The 16,639-nt window shown below is 53.1% G+C and overlaps 3 protein-coding genes and 1 non-coding gene across 4 annotated transcripts; 3 read left to right on the plus strand and 1 right to left on the minus strand.

The window, feature by feature from the left end:
- Positions 1-293: 293 nt before the first annotated feature.
- Positions 294-1,421, plus strand: J4E79_005896 (uncharacterized protein; the record flags this gene model as incomplete). The annotated part of the gene is made up of 1 exon (XM_049354773.1): positions 294-1,421. One exon carries the CDS (start codon positions 294-296, stop codon positions 1,419-1,421), a length of 1,128 nt encoding a protein of 375 aa, XP_049210896.1.
- A 2,015-nt stretch (positions 1,422-3,436) lies between these two features.
- Positions 3,437-3,524, plus strand: J4E79_005897. The gene has a single exon. It is a non-coding gene; the product is annotated as a tRNA-Gly (tRNA).
- Positions 3,525-4,404: 880 nt separating this feature from the next.
- Positions 4,405-4,772, plus strand: RPS21 (40S ribosomal protein S21; the record flags this gene model as incomplete). The annotated part of the gene is made up of 2 exons (XM_049354774.1): positions 4,405-4,452; positions 4,563-4,772. The coding sequence occupies 2 exons, from the start codon at positions 4,405-4,407 to the stop codon at positions 4,770-4,772; spliced, it is 258 nt and encodes an 85-aa protein (XP_049210897.1).
- Positions 4,773-7,453: 2,681 nt separating this feature from the next.
- Positions 7,454-11,865, minus strand: J4E79_005899 (uncharacterized protein; the record flags this gene model as incomplete). The annotated part of the gene is made up of 2 exons (XM_049354775.1): positions 7,454-11,252; positions 11,657-11,865. 2 exons carry the CDS (start codon positions 11,863-11,865, stop codon positions 7,454-7,456), a joined length of 4,008 nt encoding a protein of 1,335 aa, XP_049210898.1.
- Between the last annotated feature and the right edge of the window lie 4,774 nt (positions 11,866-16,639).

A 16,639-nucleotide genomic window follows, 5' to 3' on the forward strand; every position in this document is an offset into this window, starting at 1 on the left:
GGGTGAGGAATTGGGTGGATATTGCAACTGTCTGGGTGGAGTTGTGAGAACCGGAGTGACACGAGAATGAGTGGAGGGAAATTTCCCGGTCAGTTGAAGTGAGTCGGCATTTGGTGCGCTGTTGTTCCTCCAGGGCTATCTCGATAGGGCTGAGCGCTAGGCGTGCTGAATCAGCCAGCTGCAGCGCGGCGGCGGCCGCCCTTTGCCTCTTCATTGACGGCCGACACGTTTGAGGCATCGCTGAAGCACAACGCCACCCGTCATATTTGTTTTGCCTGCGCGCCCTTCCCGTCATGGAGCGCCTTTCAGAAGAACTACTCGATCATGTAGTGTCCGAAGTCATCAATCCCCTGCCGAACAGGCATACATCAGACTATGACGATCTCCTCAACCTATCGCTGGTCTCACGCAAGTTTTGTCGCATCACAGAGCCGTATATCTATCGTTCTTTGATCCTCTCAAGAGATAACGGAGACGACTTATTGCAGACCTTTCAAAACCGACCTGATTTGTTACTATACGTTCGGGCCGTCTACGCGATGCGGTATGATTACCTTGGTAATCGGATGCGGAACTTCATCTTGAATGTACCCAACCTGCAAGAGTTGGATTTGAACATTGTTTCTGGCACGCTATCCGAGATCATACCAGTTTTGAAGTTGCAAACCTTGAAGACATTACGCCTCTCGGGTGTCACTGCTGGCGAGATTCCCGACGAACATTTCGACGACTGGGAATTCGAAAACAACACGCTTGATACTTTGGATATCTCCTTCACTGATCATACGCTCCAATGGGGGCTTGGTGACGACGAAATACAGGTCTTTGCGGCAGTGTTTCTCAACTTGAGACGTTTAAAATTGCACAGCAATTACGAAGGCAGCATACGCGATGTATTGGATGGCACCGCTTTCCGCTACCTGATCCGCGCTTTCAAGCACAGTTTCGAGACAACTCTTCGCAAACTCACTTTTGAGTACAATCATCCGAACGACGGCTTCATAATCGAAGAGGATGAGGCTGTGAGCGGGAATGTTGATGTAAGGGACATAATCAAGAATTCGCGGCTCGAGAAGCTCAGATTGGACACAATCTGTTTGCATAAACCCATGCAAGAAGCGAAACTACGGAGTCTCGCACTCGGTCCCTCATGTCTACCTACATCGCTACGCACACTTTATCTACGCCACATCGTTGCGACGGGAAACCTCAATCCCTACGAGAGGAACCTCATGCACTCGGACGAAGCGCAGTGTCTATCGCAACTCGTCAACCTGGGGGCGCGAAGATCGCGCTTTCCGCATCTGCAGAACATGACACTAGCAATCTGTCTACCTCCGTTCTTCGAGGACGTAGCTTCGAGGGTCGTCAAGGTTCAAGCACGGAAAGTCAAAGTGCAGCTGGATTTGATGTTCATGTAAGTTTGTGTGTTGGCTATTGCGACGGGCGTCACTGACGAAGATTAGGTCGGAGTGGGACTACGTCAGCGGTGACCTGGCAAGAGCTTGGCCTGAGTATGATCGTGCTCGGGACCCTCGAGACCCATCATATGACCATACGCTCATCCGGTACGCGTAGGCCTGCTGCTCAGTCCACGCTGCGGCTACCAGTAGCTAGACAGCTTCATGCGCTGGCGGGGAGATCTGTAGGTTCACAACCGATAAACGCGGCATCAAGTCTTCTGTCTACTAAGCCAACGCAAGGCTTCTCAATTACCATCCGCAGTGGGAGACATGAAGTCAGCAGTGAACGCTGCCCGAGATGCAGTGCCCCAAGATCGCCACCGGTTTTGCTGGAGGGAGATCGACATATCCGAGCGCACGCTTCCGATTGGCTGTTTGTACGAGGTTACGAATCCCTTCAGCCACCTTCCGCGCCAACATCGCGAAACCGCAGCAATGCCTCGCAAGATGTGCTGTAATTGTCGGTGAATACAGTTTGCGAATACGCGTACAGCAAAATGAATCTAATCGGGCCATTAATGTATAAAACCACCGTGGACGCGATGCCATGCTTGCCTCTCACAAAACACCATTACAATCAGCGCACTTGAACATTCTGCACTTCCAACATAGCAGCATTTCCGTTTCTCGATAATCACTATCACGACTTACCAACATGTTGTGTCGAGCACTCACTCCCTACCCCAAAAGGCGCACCCAAGACGCCCGACCAGAAGCTTCAGCGTATACAGAATCACAAGCCCTGGTAACAAAACCAGAAGCGGCTGTTACACAACCAGAAGCTCCCGCCACAAGACCCAAAAAATCTTCGAAATCTAAGGAGCCAAACCAACAACGGCCTGTCGGCGGGCCTCTCAGAACAGGCCTCGAAAAACTCACGCGCAGCGTAGAAAGAGGGGTTGACCGACAAATCTTGGGCGCACAGGTGCGGGCTTACGGCATGCCTCCATCTACTTCGTCCTCGAAACAGACTACGAATATCGGATCTATCCAGGAGAAACATGTCGCATTCGCTGTTTGATGCGCTCCGACAGATTCACTGTTGTGTTAGCGAGGAGGGCGACGTCGCAACCCATGGTCGCAATCGTTGGACAATCGGGATTTCCGGAGATGGATCTATCATGAGGTTGTTTTACGCAGGGAGCGCGGCGTTATTGCATGAGCGTTGATTTTGAATGTCAGGTCTAGACTGGAAGAAACACACATTTTCTACGATTGAACGACATTGGTGCATACCACGATGCATGGTTTTGGTTTATGACGCGACCTCAAAGGCTTTTGGCATTGTATTAGCGTACTCTTGGAATCTATCTCATTATAACTCATACATATCACATGTATATCACATACATATGCTATCCTTGTGTTCGTCTGTCCCTCGCTAACAGATAACATCGTTGATGTCGAGCCTTCCGGCCTTGGAAGCTTTGGTGTGGCATGACGCCCGCCGTTCGCCTGCCCGCGCGCTGCACTTCCCAACGGACACAACCCCACAACCACAACCCTTGGGATGTCGCAACAGCAGCCACCCAACCACTGAACCATGGAACCAAATTTGTCAATTACTAGCGCAAAGCTCAAAGTAACATTTGGTCTTTAGCAATGGCCTTTTCTCGCCGTCGTGCAGCACAGTTCCCACTCCAGCGATCTCGCGCGTCTGCCAGCCCCTGATATGTGTATTTCGGTACGCCGTAACGCAACAAGTACTGTCGTGCAGTCGCCGAGTGTGTAGTATGCAGGCAACACTGCATGCTCGCCGAGATCTTTCGGCCAACAGAGCACGGCAGATGAGAGTTCGCATGGTCTAGATCTGCAGAACCCCACTCCGGTCAACGCTGTCTAACTCTACCCCGTCTTTCCCAACTCAACAACGTAAACCCCTTTCGACTCGTCTCGACGTCGTTGTGAATTGGAATATAATGTTATCTTTTGTTCGGACTTCCATCAAGCGAAACAACTCGCTCAGATCACCAGCATCGGTGGTTTAGTGGTAAAATTAGCCGTTGCCATCCATCACAGGACAGTTTCGGCTAGCCCCGGGTTCGATTCCCGGCCGATGCATTCTTTTTGCCATTCTACACGTTGCTGTGGCGGTTGTAGAGCTCTGGGGAGAGTGCTGGTTGAGTTTGGGGAGGTTTGGGATACTTTGGGCATATGGGTCTGTGCACACGTTCTGGCATTACACTGCACTCATCAGGACCTGCTCAATAACTGGCTGATGCATTGAGCCTTCCCACATTCTTTTTGGAGTTGGTAGAGCATTGGGTTGGGGCTGCTCGAGGTCAGGGACATGAAGGGCATGGCGGATTTGGAGATTCGTGCGCCCCCCTTGTTTTTGCCAACTGCACGAACACTGCAGGACGAAGACACGATTGCAAAGATATTTTGACAAAGTTGAGACTGGCAACTTCGTGTCATACGTGTATCCTTTGACCCCTTTGTCTCGCTGTGATAGACTGGGAAGTGAGGAGTGCAAAATGAACGACTAGGTCTATATGTCAGGATGTTCGGCTGAACTACACACTTCGACGACATCTTCATTGGCTTATGGATGCGATATAGCATTGAGACAGGCAAGTACATGGCGACATCTAAGCTTCCAAGGTTGTCCCACTCACCACGTGAACGCAAATAGATGGATGTCGCCGCATTCCATCATTCGCCCGCTATTCCGCCACGTGAAAAGACCGTCTACTTGCATCAACTGATGCAAACGACTCGTCGAATTCGCAAAGGCGACATTTCATTCGTGACGGTGATGGTCGCCCATGAGGGACACTGCTCGATGGACACCCGCGCTAACCCGCATGCGACGCTAGCGCCACACCACCAATGCTAAGCGACACTCGAAATTCAGCGAGTCGCAACATTGACGCCGACGACATCGACCACCACCGCAGCCACACAACCCAACCCGACTCCCACCCACACATCAATCAAAATGGAGAACGAACGCGGAGAGCTCGTCGACCTTTACGTCCCCCGCAAAGTAAGCCAAGCCATGTCACATTACCAATGAATGTCTGCTAACACATCCCAGTGCGTAAGTTACCGACAACCACCTACGTGACCCCGAAACGCGATACTAATACCCACAAGTCGGCCACCGGACGCATCATCAGGGCCAAGGACCACGCCTCTGTCCAGCTCAGCGTTGGCAAGGTTGACGAGAACGGCCGCTACACCGGCGACAACCAGGCCTACGCCATCTGCGGTTTCGTCCGCGCCATGGGCGAGGCCGACGACAGCTTCAACAGGCTCGCACAGAAGGACGGCTTCCTCAAGTCCGTCTGGAGCGCAAGCCGGTAAATGGTTGGGGATATGGAGTTGAGGTATGCACACGATACCATGTCGGGTGGCTGGACGGAGCTGACGGGAAGCAGGAATTCGGGATCTGAATAGCCCCTCGAGGGCGCAGGCATGCATTTCACGGCGACTTAGGCCTTCATTTCCTTTCTCCCGCGGATCAACGATATCACGAGGAATGGAACCGGTTGAGACATGAATACCATCAAATTCACAAACCCTGTCACGTCTGACAACCAATTGTGATGTACATCGTCGGGCTGAGTGAGACCCAGGAGCCAACATTGCGCATTGTTACGATGTCGCCCTACTAATCTGCCGGCAAGATACAATAGCAGTAGAGAAGGAAGTGCTCTTGAGTCGAGGCATTGCATGGTTTCTTTTGTCTAAACTGACCACGCGTCCTGCTAGGTACATGGATCGAAACACGTCAAAAAGCACGCACTTCCTACATCGGTCGTACCGTTGATGCCCAAACAGCCGCCCAGCGCACTGCATCGCCTTACAACCTTATCAATACCCATGATATGCGACAGACGTACGACACCCGCATGGAGACTATCGAAGCGGCATCGGAGGGAGACTGTCAAGCTTGGGCGCATAGTCTCACGCGTGGGGAATGCTGTCGAACGCGAGGAAGCTGTCCGCTGTTAACAGCACAGGTACGGATTTGGACATCGCGAACACATACACTTTTACACAGCATGCGCAATGACGCCGCTCTGCTTGACTTCCAACATCGAGCATACGCTGCATGCAACAAGTATCATCGCTATGTTCTGGCCCAACCCACGGAATCAGCCCACCACACCTCGCTAAACCCCCCATGACCCCGCGGATAGCATCCGCCTATGACATGCTAATCACGAACCCGACATTGCGGTCGCGAGTATTGTGTAACCCAAAGCGCGTACAACAGTCGAAGTCTAGACACCTACGTACAACCAAAAATACCCAACGACGTCATCCGTACCAGATTCACAATCTCTCAACATCCCATCATCTTGCAGCATCAGCCTGTACACTGCACAGCGGTTACAGATGCGACCGAAGATGCTCCATTCCTGTTAGTATCGCCATATTTATCCATAGCCACCAATACACCGTCGCGGCAGCCTTGCGTCCATACAACCCCTGCAATCTACAGTCTACAATCTTACTCGCAGTAAATGTTCCTCAACAAATGTCGTCATGTAGGTGAATCACTGGGATCGTGGGGAATGCGGTAATGTAGGTCTGGTTGCGGTACTCCCGCTGCGGATGCACAGGTGGAACACCGATCATGGGAATGCCAGTGAGCGAGCGACAGACCGATCAGCGTAGGCTGGGGGCTGGGGGGCGTACACGCGGACATGGGAGGGAGTGGTGTGAGGCGTGAGGTACATGTGTAGGGTACGTACCTTTCAGCTCATGCGAAGTGGTGGTATGGTGCGGTCGTGAGGTTGTACGGTTTACACATCGTCTACTGATTAAGTATGTTGGTGCCACCTGAACCAATTGACGGATGCTGGACGTCAGAAGGAATTTATCACCCTTCTGATTACGATGTTACCTTACTTCCCTTCACACGGACAGACTGTCATGGATTGTATACAAGCTAGGAGCTACACTCAAGCCACCATTATCAAACAGCACGTCTATGTGTCTCTATATGCAATGACGCGCCCGTCGTAATTTGCGACCTATAACGACCTCTGATCATCAAAGCATTTACTAAACATTTACGACACACGCGACAACCGAGGGGTCTCGACCTCATACTTTCTTTGTTTTTTGCACACGAGAAGTTACTGTATATGCAATAAATCATCATATGGGTGGGTGTAAGCGATCCATAGTCAAAAGCCGCGTGATGACAACGGTAAGGCTGCAGCAGCGCTAGTCTACATGCTGCTTACTTCCGTTCCGAAGGTGGATACCTTGTACACGTACTGGAAAAGGTACCCTTTCCATGTGCCGGCAGACGGGGCGGTCGGGCGAAGTTTCCAAGGATGAACCCGAGTATGATAGCATGATGGTGGTATAATAGTAGCAGCTTAACAATCATTAATATCGTCTTACACTCCAAATACGATCCCCTCAACTCGTCATCGCGCATCATCGCAAAAACACACATGCATACAACCACCCCCACCGCCTTCCCACCTCCCACATACCATCGCTCCCGCGATCCCGACCGACCATCTGCGCAAAAGTACCGAAAACACTTACTACCACATGCAGCATCACGCCTATAAATTCCCGCCTCGCTACCCACGAATTACACGTGGCAGACCCACGCTTCAATCAAGTCAGCGTCCCGCATCCCGGGGAAGCGGGCGGGCTGCGCGACTTTATCGAGGGTGTGCGGGCTTTTCATTGTCTTACAACGATGCTTGGCGCGCATACAAGCGGTGTGATTATGCATGTATGCGGGCAGCTCCATTTTGCCATGTACACCGACGTATTGCGAAAATTGAGATGCGGATCCGATGTGAGGAATTCCTTCGGAAAGGGTTGTGGTTGGACGTGTGGTGATGTCAGGATCGGACTCGAAGGGTCGCCGTGCCTGGTATTAAGTGCATGGGTCTGCAAAGTGAGTGATTCGTTTCGGGCCGAATTGCTGTGGTCGAGACTTGCGACGGCCCGGGAAGTATCGATGCGCGTATTGCTTGATATTGATTGCTCCGGAAGTAGCCTTTGTTTCATCTACGAGTCGGTGTTGTGGTGCCAGAATTTGGCTGTGATTGTTGATCTGGTATCGTGTCGAGGGCAGCGTTCCGGACTGCCGACACCGCGCGGCTTTCCTTTACCTTCCAATCATCGCCTTTTCGAACAACCTTCGATCGGTCCTTCTCTGCTTTCTTGAGGAGCATCTCTTCGATCTTTGTGTCGCGGCGTTTGCCTTGGACACAGTCGCAGAGACAGCCTTCGGTCGGACATGCGCCGTCTGATAGTGTCGGATCGACAAACCAGGTCGACAGACAATTTGAATGTCCTCCGTGACCACACAATGGACACCATGTCCAGAGCGTGGCTGCAGGTGACGACCATTTGGCTGGAACAGTCGGTGATGGACCGTCTGCGACTTGATCGCCGACATGGTCTGGATTGGACGTGAGAGACGATCGCTGCCTTCTGTGTCCTCTGTCCTTGAATGATGGCCGCGACTTCGCTTTCGATTTCTTCTTCGCGGTGATCGATTCGAAAGCCGGGTATTTGCCCCAGCAAATCGGACAGGGTGCCTGCGTTCGCTTGCAAGACTCGCATCGCATCTTATCTCTAGGGTTGTTGATTGGTGACTTGCAGCTTAGGCACAAAAGCCCAACCTGCGTTTCTTTCAGCGCTTGCTCGTAGACAGCAGGATATGTCGGGTACGCTAGGCGGCGGAGCGAGGCCGCGGAGTTGAACAATGACAAGGAATGTAGCTGGAAATGATAGGCGGAAAGAATAGACTCCGCTTGGTAGGGATTGATACCGGTAGCTATCAGCTGGCTTAGCTGTGTCGATAGTATAGCTTTCGCTTGTGCTTGAGTCAGTCCTAGTGCTACAAACGTGTCGCTGAAGACGTTCAATACATCGCCTATGTGCACATCTGGAGTATCAGAAGGGCCATGCGTCTGTGGCAACAGCGGGGCTAAAAGCAGAATGAGGACTGAGGAAAACTGTGCGTCCGACGCTTCCGTGTGGTACTCTAGTAGATGATTCAGCAGCCCTATGACGGAGTAGGGAGAGCCGGCCTCGGCGTCGATATGCACAGCTTCAAAGTCTGACAGCAATAATCCTTCTTCTACTGCTGGATCAAGTACGGGAGGCGCACTTCCGGAGCCATGTGGCAGGGACGCCGGTGGCTTGAGAACATGAGGCGACCTCACATCCTCAAACACGTCAGGTACAATAGTTCCGCTGGCTTCCATCTCAGTGCTGAACTCGTAGGACGACGAGGAGATGCTTGTGAGCGCTTCAGAATCAGAGCTATCATGGCGAAGCAATTGGTTGTTCCGCCGTAAATGTTCCATATCCCGAACAGCCTTCTCTCCACTGCCAAATTCATCCGCATTGTTCGAAGCGCTGCGAGCCACTTTCTGTGTGTACCCCTGGTCTGCACGAGGAAAGCTCTTGCCGACGGGCATGGTCGTTGGAGATATCGAAATGCTTTTGCTCAGCTCTTGATCTCCAGCGTTTCTCGGCTTCCCAAAGCTAGATTGTTCCTGGACAGACTGCCAATCTTCCGATAGAGAATGCCCAGGGCCTAGTTGTGAGTTGGTACTCGCGAACGAGCTCGGCACAGAATTACCCTTTTGAGAGTCAGATGACGCAGAGAACATTGTAAAGCTTTCACCAGAGTCGTGTCGCTCCAGGGGATGAGGCTCAATGGTGCGTCCGGCTTGTGTGCCGCTCGGTGCGAGGCTCAGTGGGATCCGTGGGGATGCACGATAGCTGCCGACCAAGGCACGGCGTTCATCGATGTCGTCTCCCGAGTGATACCATTGTGGTCCACTGAACGTCCTTGGCGGCGCGAGCGTCCTACTTGCATCGACAGGCGGTCCAGTAACAGCGGGTGGAAGCTGATCAATGTCCGCCTGATCAATATCGAGCAGGCCTGGCCCTTCAGCATTATCGACGGTTTGAGTGATGACTGGACGAGCAAGAGGGGTCGCAATATTAGAAGTGCTCTCTCGCACGCTGGGCGATCGGGATGGTGATGTTGGCTTCTCTAGCGTGCTCAAGATGGCACGCACTGCAGGATTTGGAGGGATCGCCATGCGCTTGTCATGTGCCTCCATGTGCGCGGATGTTGCTTGGTGTGTCTGTCCGGACGGTAGCGCGGTGTTCTGCGGTCGCAACCTTCTTTGTTGTCTGTGTAACTCTGCTCGGCGTCGTGTCGCCATGGTAATGGACGCACCAACGACCCTCCATGTTTGCGCAAGCCTATAGAAGGCTGCGCGCTGCGCGTACTCAGCGTTTTGCTCAAACGCCCTCTCCAGTCTCAGAAAAGAGTCCAAGTCGGGTGGGTCGGAAAGAGGTATGGTCTTGTATTTCTGTGCAAGATACTCGAAGATCTGAGGACTAGCCGCGCCTGGCAGTATGCCTCGTATGGCGACCTGGTTCGGCCTGAATGACTCGCTATGTGCGACCATGGAGTCACTGAGGAACATGACTTTGGGGGCAATGTCAGATGGCGGGGTACTACTGAACGATTTGGTTGACCTGTTGCTAGCAGTGCGACCATGATGTCGCTTCATTGACGATGTTAGAAAACTATCATCTAGACTGTCATCTGCTGAGCTTCTGAGACTGCCCTTCTCGGGGCTATGTCGTCTGGCACGCGGGTCACCAAGGTACGTATCGTCAGTATAAGCTAGGCCTGTTGAAGATGGCTGCCGAGGTCTTTTCTGGGCAACAGCAGCAACCTCTCCACTTGGCGATACCCCAAAAGCCTGCAGATTGCGCCGATCTACGGTTTTGGGAGCATGGTGGACATCGTTCTGCTGGAAAACGCCTTCTCTGCCCACAGTCCACAACGTGTCACGCGAGTGCCAGAGCATGTCGGAAGGTGCGCTGGGAAACTTGTTGATCTCCCGAAACGGAAGGAACGGACGACGGAAGTCCCATACATGGATGACAGAGTGTTCTTTGTCGTAAGACGTGGCCAGCTGTGTGCATTGGTAGGCACCCTTTTCGTGGTACTCGTCAGACCAGTATGGCGGCCTCCATCGAGCTTGGTATACCGGAAACGGTGTGTGTAAGACGTATGCAGCTTTCTGGCGGCGTCCAGTGACGGAGAAGTCCCAGACCTTGACGGTTCGATCCACGCCAGCACTGAGCAGATGCTTACCGTCTGGGTGCCAGTCGATGGAGGTGCAGATGCGCTGGTCGTGAGCTGTAATCTTCTGCTTGGGCCCCTTGTTATGGCGGAAATCCCATCGCTGTATGGTTCCGTTGTCCGTGCCGAAAGCGAACTCTACGGCATCGGTAGGCGACCACTGGACGTCACGGATACCGCCATTCATGCCAGCGTAGTGATCCCGACTGCGGCAGACAGTAACATCCCTACGCATGTCGCGCAAGTCCCACAGACGGACCGTGTTGTCATGGCTAGCAGACAGCAGCAGATGGCCCTGGTGGGGGTTGAAGGCCAGTTTGTGTACCTGACGCGTATGCTCGTGCAGCCTGGTGAGCTCGACGCTTGCGCGGTTCAGGTCGTACAGTATGACTTTGCCATTTGCAGCGGCAGTGGCGATGTGGGAGCTGAACTGGCCATGGGACCACTTTACGTCGTGTATGCCCAAGCCCTCGCGCTGTCGGGCATGAGAATCGGCATAATTGAGGACTGCAGCCCGTAGGTTGGTCTCGTCGACGATCTTGGCATCTTGGACGCGGACAGTCTTCAGGATCTCCTTGCCAGCGAGGACGGCATGGGTGCGTTCACGGTTGATGTCGAGGGCAGAGATGTCGAGGCCTGTCTTATGGCTTGCATCTTGGGAGTAGCCCGTGCGGATGCTGACGGATGTGAGTGCGTGCAGCAGAGTGCAGGAGGGTCAGAGTGGTTCAGAGTGGTGGAGAGTGAGTGCAGAGACGGGGAAGGCACGTTGGGGGTATGTCAAGATACATGGCAGGAGGTGAGTGGCGGAAGTGAGCGACGGAAGTGAGTGACAGGGAAGGAGCGAGGCAGGGTAAGACAGGTGAGTGGCAGGGAAGGAGGAGACAGGTGAGTGAGGTAGCAGGGAAGGAACGCGGCATCGGGGAAAGAGCCACGCAAACGTCAACAACAGATGCAGAGGGAAGTGTGGAGGAAATGTGGGAGTGTGGATGGAAATGGTGGAAGACGCAGCCAATAGGGGAGACAGAAATCAAGTTGCCGTATACGGCGACGGAGTAGTCGAGCATGTACGAAAGAGACGTACCCGGCAAGTTTCGGCACTAGAGGGTTCGGAGGACCGCCCTCGTAGCCATGTTGATGCACGCTGGGTGGGCGGGATCCATAGGCCGTGGTCAAGGGCTGCGCAACAAAACGCTCAAAGTAGGAGCGTGACTTTTGCTTGGGCAGTGGCAATGGCGGTGCCGGGGGGATCTTGGGCGACGAGACGGCTGACGTGCGACGGTTTTCAGTCATCTGAGCGTCAAGTTCGCCTCATGCCAGAGACGGGGGCGATGGACAATACTCGTTACGGTGCTGGCAGTACTGGATACTGGAACGAAGTGCAGTAATCGCAGGCCAGTACAATGTAGTTCCGGTCGACTCTGGTGTGACGAGCTGCAGGCGGCTGCAGGACACGACTCGCCCCGTGTGCCTGGGAGCTGTACCGTGCTGGGAGCTGCTGCAGGCCGGGGTCACAGCGAGGTCTGGATGAAATCCATCATCGGCGCGCACGGACAGGGCTAATGCCTGCTGCATGTGCGCCACAAGTCTACTCGTGCTAGCTAGCTCTCGCCCATGGCACCGTCTCAGTGTGCCCAGGTGCAACATGTCACCGCGTTTCTCTTCCACCACCGACACTCCCTCCTTCCCTTTCCTATCTCCTCCCCGCCCGTCTCTGCCACCCGTGAGTCTCGCTGCCGGGCCTCACAGATCCGTGGAGAGAGAGCAACAGCATGGCTGGGCCGCACCACATGGACGACCACGACCGCGAGCGATGGGCCTACGCCGGCCCTGTGCGCACCACCATCGCCGTGCTGCAATATGCCTACCCCATCGTTATGCTCGTCTTCTTTCTCGCTGCCTTCACCGTCCGCAGCATTGCCGCCTCTAAATCTAATACTAATATCGCCAAACCTACCACAACCGGCCCTGGAGGAAAGCCGCTCCCGGCCACCGATCCCACCCGCAACTTCGTCAAGAAGCTCGTCCACGATGATGTCACCCAGACCCAGAAGCGCGTCTTCGAATGGGTCTCGCTCGCCACGGCATTCACCTTTGTCGGCAATTCCGTCGTCGTCGTTGCGCATGCCCTGGCCGAGGCGGAGCAGCACTGGTGGGTGGGCAAAGCCGCAGTGGTATGTGACAGCAACAAACTTCAGATTCCATCCATGGCTGACTTTCTCAGATCTACCTCGTTGGCGCCTTCTTCGTCTACTGTCTCTTCGTCATCTCCCTCCTCGACTCGAAGCCGTCTCCGACCGAGGCGCATCTCGCAACATGGAGTCTGGCAACTGTGCTAGAAATAGCACTGGTAGCCCTTTCCTTCTCCATTTACACGCATCCGCACAAGGAGCCCACCGTAGGCACTCCCGCCAAGCGATTGCGATTTGGAATGACCGAGTGGGAAGCCGCAGAGGTGGCCATGGACCTCCTCCGCATCGTGCTGCTCCTCGCACTCATCGCCTTCTACGTACTATTCGTCATAGTCCCACAGCGCAAGTCTCGCCAAGAATCGGGCAGTCCATCCGAAAATACCTCTTTGCTCGGTAGCGCCGAACAAAACGGTCATGCGGAAAACGGTCACGCGAACGGCTCATATGGCTCAGTCCACCCGACCGGTGGCAAACACCAGCACACCGAGGGTGCACCGCCCGCCTGGAGCAGGCCCACTGGCGCACCCGCGCGCAGCTGGTGGGAATACATCAAAGGCTATCACGTCTTCTTCCCCTACCTCTGGCCTTCGAAAGATCGCAAGCTGCAGCTGGTCGTCATCGCATGTTTCATGCTCGTCCTAGGCCAACGCGTCGTTAACGTTTTGGTCCCGGACCTCACGGGTGAAATCGTGAAGCGCCTCAACGACCGCGAGCGCGGAAATCCGTGGACCGCCATTATGTTGTACATCGGCTTCCGTTTTCTGCAGGGCAGCAACGGATTGTTGGGTGCGGCGCGATCTGCCCTGTGGATCCCCGTTTCCCAATACTCGTATCGCGAGCTGTCCGTTGCGGCATTTGAGCACGTGCACAGCCTTAGTCTCGACTTCCACCTCGGCAAGAAGACGGGAGAGGTCCTGTCCGCTCTAGGAAAGGGCAGCTCCATCAACACGTTCCTCGAGCAGGTGACCTTTTCGGTTGTTCCCATGCTCATCGATTTAGGCGTAGCCATCGCCTATTTCCTCATCAGGTTCGATGCTTACTACGCGCTCGTCATCGCCATCGTTACATTTTGGTACATCTATCTGACTATCCGCATGGCGCAGTGGCGCGCTGAGATTCGCCGCGAAATGGTCAACGCCGACAGAGAAGAAGATGCAGTCAAGAACGACTCCATGGTGTCATACGAGACGGTCAAGTATTTCAACGCCGAAGCGTACGAGTTCAACCGCTACCGTGAAGCTGTTAAGAAGTATCAGAACGCTGAGTACAAGGTCATGATATCGCTGAACATCATGAACATCACACAGAACATGGTCTTTATGATTGGACTCCTCGTCACATGCTTCATCGCGGCATACCAGATCGCAGTTGGAGTCCTCGACGTCGGCAAATTTGTGACGCTTCTCACGTATATGAGCCAACTGCAAAGTCCTCTCAACTTCTTCGGCACCTTTTACAGGATGATTCAGTCTGCCATGATCAACTCGGAGCGAATGCTTGAGCTGTTCAAGGAGCAACCCACCGTAGTCGACAAGGAGGATGCCAAACCTCTTGCTTCTTGTGAGGGTAATCTTCGCTTCCAGGATGTACACTTTGCCTATGATCAGCGCAAGCCAGCGCTGACCGGTCTCGACTTTTACTGCGAGCCAGGCACGACCACCGCGTTTGTTGGTGAATCCGGTGGAGGTAAATCGACCGTCTTCCGTCTGCTCTACCGATTTTACAACACCATGTCTGGTAGCATCCAGGTCGATGGTCACGATGTGGAAGATCTCACCATCGACTCGGTGCGCAGCCACATTGGTGTCGTACCCCAAGACACTGTGCTCTTCAATGAGACACTCATGTACAATCTCAAGTATGCAAACCCAGAGGCAACCGACGAACAGGTACACGAGGCATGCAGAGCTGCCAGTATCCATGACAAGATCATGACATTCCCGGACAAGTATGAGACCAAGGTTGGTGACCGCGGCCTGCGACTTTCTGGAGGTGAGAAGCAGCGCGTGGCCATCGCCCGCACGATTCTGAAGAATCCGCGTATCATCATGCTTGACGAAGCCACTGCCGCTCTTGACACGGAGACAGAGCAGCACATCCAGGAAGCGTTTACGACATTGGCCAAGGGCCGCACCATGCTCATCATCGCTCATCGTCTTAGTACCATCACCCACGCTGACCAGATCCTCGTCTTGCACAAGGGCAAGGTCCAGGAACGAGGCACTCACGAGGAGCTGCTCGATCGCAACGGCCACTACGCCGCCATGTGGAAGAAGCAGATCCGGGCCCAGAGAGCCGCCGAACAGGCCGCCTACCTCAAGGACAAGGCTGATAGGCTACGCCGCGAATCCAAGGATGGAACCATTGGCTTCGAAGACGGAAGCAGCAGCCACTCAAGTTCAGACGACGAGAACGCGAAGAAGATCCGCTCTACTACTGGCCAGAACGGATCGAATACAGAAGACACGTCAGGGAAACCGCATGGCCATCCTTAGTCTGGCAGGTCATCGTACTTCTGAAAGGAGCTTGCTGAATTAGACGGCAAACTCAAGATATCACCATGGTGGGAAAGGAACTCAGGATTACCCAACCGGATGCACACTATATGGCTGGAAGACGGTCATTAGAAAACCCTCTTTTATGAGTGGATGTTGTGCTATTACCTCCCCGGGATCTGGACTAGCCACCTTGCCCTACCTCTTTTCAAGACATCAAAGTAATGGACCCCGAAATTTTGCACCCCAACCCACTTCATCGTGTGTTTCTCCATGGAACGAACCTACCCTTCACCTTTCCTATCGGAGTTGATTTGAAGAAACAAACAAAATGTAATACTGGGATGGACTATCTTATTTCTCACAAAATACATGTCACGGGTGAATGAGAGCTATGGATCGGTGGCGGGCTCAAGTGGGCGGCAAATTTTGTTGTTTTATATACCAAAGATCGCTACGGTGGATGGATGGATGAGCAGAAAGACGAAAGTAACCCCCAAGGGTTTTTTGTTGCGACAATACCGACGCATTGTCGTGTCGCGGTTCTTCGAAGAAGCGGCGTACGAGAAATGAATTTTACGGGTAATGGGAAATGGATCAGCGTGGGCTGGTGTTCTGCTTCTTGCTTTTTGGCTACGAGAAAAAAAAATAGAGGTATCAAAATGACATACGTTTGAAATCAAATAGTGCTGAACTAGGTGTTGTGATAGACGATGGACGGAAGTCGAAAATCTACGTTGTGACAACGGCTCTGCGAATAAAAAAAGACATAGCAATACATCTAACCATCAGACCCCACGCCTCATGTGCGCTACTCGTCTCACCCACACACAAGAATCATCGAATTCTTTCGAATCTTTCCCTGGAACGCCGACGATGGAACCAGCACCTAGACTTCTAGTCCGCGGTTTTCAATCGTGATCGAAAGCTGAAATCATACATGAACGACATCTGACGCAAAGAAATAATCCACTGCTTCGCTTCAGCGAGAACATGACGTACAACTTGTGTGTGTTTAAACGATGTGGAGAAGAGAACAACGTCAAACATATTCCCCTGTCTAAGTGTATAGGATGTAACTTGTGGGAAAATGTATTTCCATGCCACTGCAAACCTCATGACGAGTTCTACGTCTCAGTGCTGTGTCGGAGGACTGATGTGCTGGACTACCCGCAACGAATGAGTGAGCGATCAGTTCGCCTCTGTTGTTATCCAGGACTACTAAACTCAGGCCTAGAAGAACTATACCTATTCGTGTAGCTGTTGTCAAATCGGCAAAGCAACCGTCATCATGAGTGGAATCATGTTTATGTGATGTCGTTGTTCTCATACATAGTCTATGCATTACTGTATCGTATATGCCTCTTTTGAGTGCATTAT

This window comes from Alternaria viburni (genome assembly GCF_023758015.1).
Source record: "Alternaria viburni strain BMP 2772 chromosome Unknown scaffold_11, whole genome shotgun sequence".
In the NCBI taxonomy this organism is placed as follows: Eukaryota; Fungi; Ascomycota; class Dothideomycetes; order Pleosporales; family Pleosporaceae; genus Alternaria; species Alternaria viburni.